Source organism: Elephas maximus, chromosome 4 (assembly GCF_024166365.1).
Source record: "Elephas maximus indicus isolate mEleMax1 chromosome 4, mEleMax1 primary haplotype, whole genome shotgun sequence".
NCBI classification, from domain to species: domain Eukaryota; kingdom Metazoa; phylum Chordata; class Mammalia; order Proboscidea; family Elephantidae; genus Elephas; species Elephas maximus.
The window spans coordinates 110,663,700-110,665,963 of NC_064822.1; the positions used below are offsets into that span (position 1 = coordinate 110,663,700).

The 2,264-nt window shown below is 38.2% G+C and overlaps 1 protein-coding gene across 1 annotated transcript; it reads left to right on the forward strand.

The window, feature by feature from the left end:
- The first annotated feature begins 592 nt into the window (after positions 1 to 592).
- Positions 593 to 1,591, forward strand: LOC126075537 (olfactory receptor 9K2). The gene has a single exon (XM_049883378.1). The coding sequence runs from the start codon at positions 650 to 652 to the stop codon at positions 1,589 to 1,591; it is 942 nt and encodes a 313-aa protein (XP_049739335.1). The 5' UTR covers positions 593 to 649.
- The last annotated feature ends 673 nt before the right edge of the window (positions 1,592 to 2,264 follow it).

The following is a 2,264-nucleotide window of genomic DNA, read 5'->3' on the forward strand; positions in this document are numbered from 1 at the left end:
TTATGAGAGGGCTTTGAGGGTCTACTAGGAGAGAAATCCTGCAAGAGCTGGAAGATTATTTTTGTGTTTGGATGTGCACAACTTTTCTCCTAGAGGGTATATAACTTTCATCAAGAATGAAGAGTACCTGTGACCCACAGAAAGTAATTTCATCTATTCGGTTGTTTTTAAATTCTGTCGCATTCTTTATATTCATTTGTACTCAATTATTACTCACTTAGACTAATGAAACCCCTGTATCTCCAAACTGAGACTATATTAATTGTTTACAAAATGTCAATTATTTGTACTCACTTTCAACAACTGTTTCATGATATTGAAATTATTGTGTAAATCAGGAGTGGAAAATACGTACAGAAGTGGTACTTGTAAATGTGAAATGCATTGCTGTGGAAAGACATGGCACTAGAATGGAGACAAAAGAGTTAATTCTACCAATTGCCAGATTAGGAAATGGAACTAACTTTTAAATTCATCGTCAGTTGAAATTGGCTTCAATTCATGACGGTATTTCTATAAGACTAAAATTAACAACATTTGCAAAAATGCTTTAAATCCTAACACTGTAAGGGATTGTGTTGTAACACTAGGATTAAAGCCAAGAGTTCATTTGTTTATTTTGCCTTGTGCCTCTCAGCAGGTCTCTGCCATGGGGGACAAGGAAACAAGAAATCACTCAGAAGTGACTGACTTCATTCTTGTAGGCTTCAGGGTTGGCCCAGAGTTGCATATTCTCCTCTTCCTGCTATTTCTGGTTGTATATGCCATGATCCTTCTAGGCAACGTTGGGATGATGACCATTATTGTAACCGATTCCCGGCTGAACACACCAATGTATTTCTTCCTAGGCAACCTCTCCTTCACTGATCTCTTCTATTCATCTGTGATTGCACCCAAGGCTATGATCAACTTCTGGTCTGAGAGCAAGTCCATCTCCTTTTCAGGCTGTGTGACTCAGCTCTTTCTCTATGCCCTCTTTATTGCAACTGAGGGATTTCTCCTGGCAGCCATGGCTTATGACCGCTTCATTGCCATCTGCAGTCCACTCCTCTACTCTGTTCAGATGTCAACACGTCTCTGCACTCAGTTAGTGGCTGGTTCCTATTTCTGTGGCTGCATCAGTTCAGTTCTTCAGACCAGCATAACCTTCACCTTATCCTTTTGTGCTTCTCGAGCCATTGACCATTTCTACTGTGATAGTCGCCCACTTCAGAGGATTTCATGTTCTGACCTTTTTATCTATAAAGTGGTAACTTTTTCTTTATCCAGCATTATCATCTTGCCTACCATCGTAGTCATTATTGTTTCTTACATGTATATTGTGTCTACAGTTCTCAAGATACGCTCCACCGAGGGACGTAAGAAAGCCTTCTCCACTTGCAGCTCCCACCTTGGAGTCGTGAGTGTGCTATATGGTGCTGTCTTTTTTATGTATCTGACTCCTGATAGATTTCCTGAACTGAGTAAAGTGGCCTCCTTATGTTACACCCTAGTCACCCCCGTGTTGAATCCTTTGATTTACTCTCTGAGAAACAAAGATGTCAAAGAGGCTGTAAAAACTGTTTTAGAGAAGAAAAATACCATCCTTTGATTATCGTTTCTGTTCTACCAATTGTGTTGTTGATGTTTATTAATGTCCTTGTGTTCTTAATTAAAGCAATTCTCCTGAAAGTCATGCTTGGTAAAGTAGAGGTTCAGCGAAAAAGAGGTAGACCCCAACTAGATGGATTGACAGAGTGGCTGCAACAATAGGCTTAAGTATAGCAACGATTGTGAGGATGCCACAGGACCCGGGCAGTGCTTTATTCTGTTGTACATAGGCTCACCATGAGTCAGAAGTGACTGCAAGGCACCTAACAACACAATCATTTTATTCTTTTGGTGCTATTGCAAATGGAATTGTTTTCTTGATTTAATTTTCAGATTTTTCATTTCAAGTGTATATAATTGATTTTTGTATATTCATTTAGTATCTGGCAACCTCGCTGAACTCATTAAGTTCTAATACTTTTTAAAATGGATTCTTTAGAGTTTTTTATATACAGGATGTTACTTCTCTATACTTTTGTAATCAAGAAGTAAAACAGAGGACTTAAAATCTTCCTTTTTAAAATATAGATATATTATCATATAAATGAGCAAAAAATGGCCTCTGTGTATTAGCTCCAGGCTTTTCACTTGTTCAGAGCAAACAAGAGCCTTTTAGCCTAATAGTCCACCAGCAACATAGTCAATTGTTTACACATCCAATTGTTTTAAAAATA

Excerpts from the sequence above, each read along its gene's own strand:
- LOC126075537 (XM_049883378.1), top strand. The coding sequence starts at position 650 with ATGGGGGACAAGGAAACAAGAAATCACTCAGAAGTGACTGACTTCATT.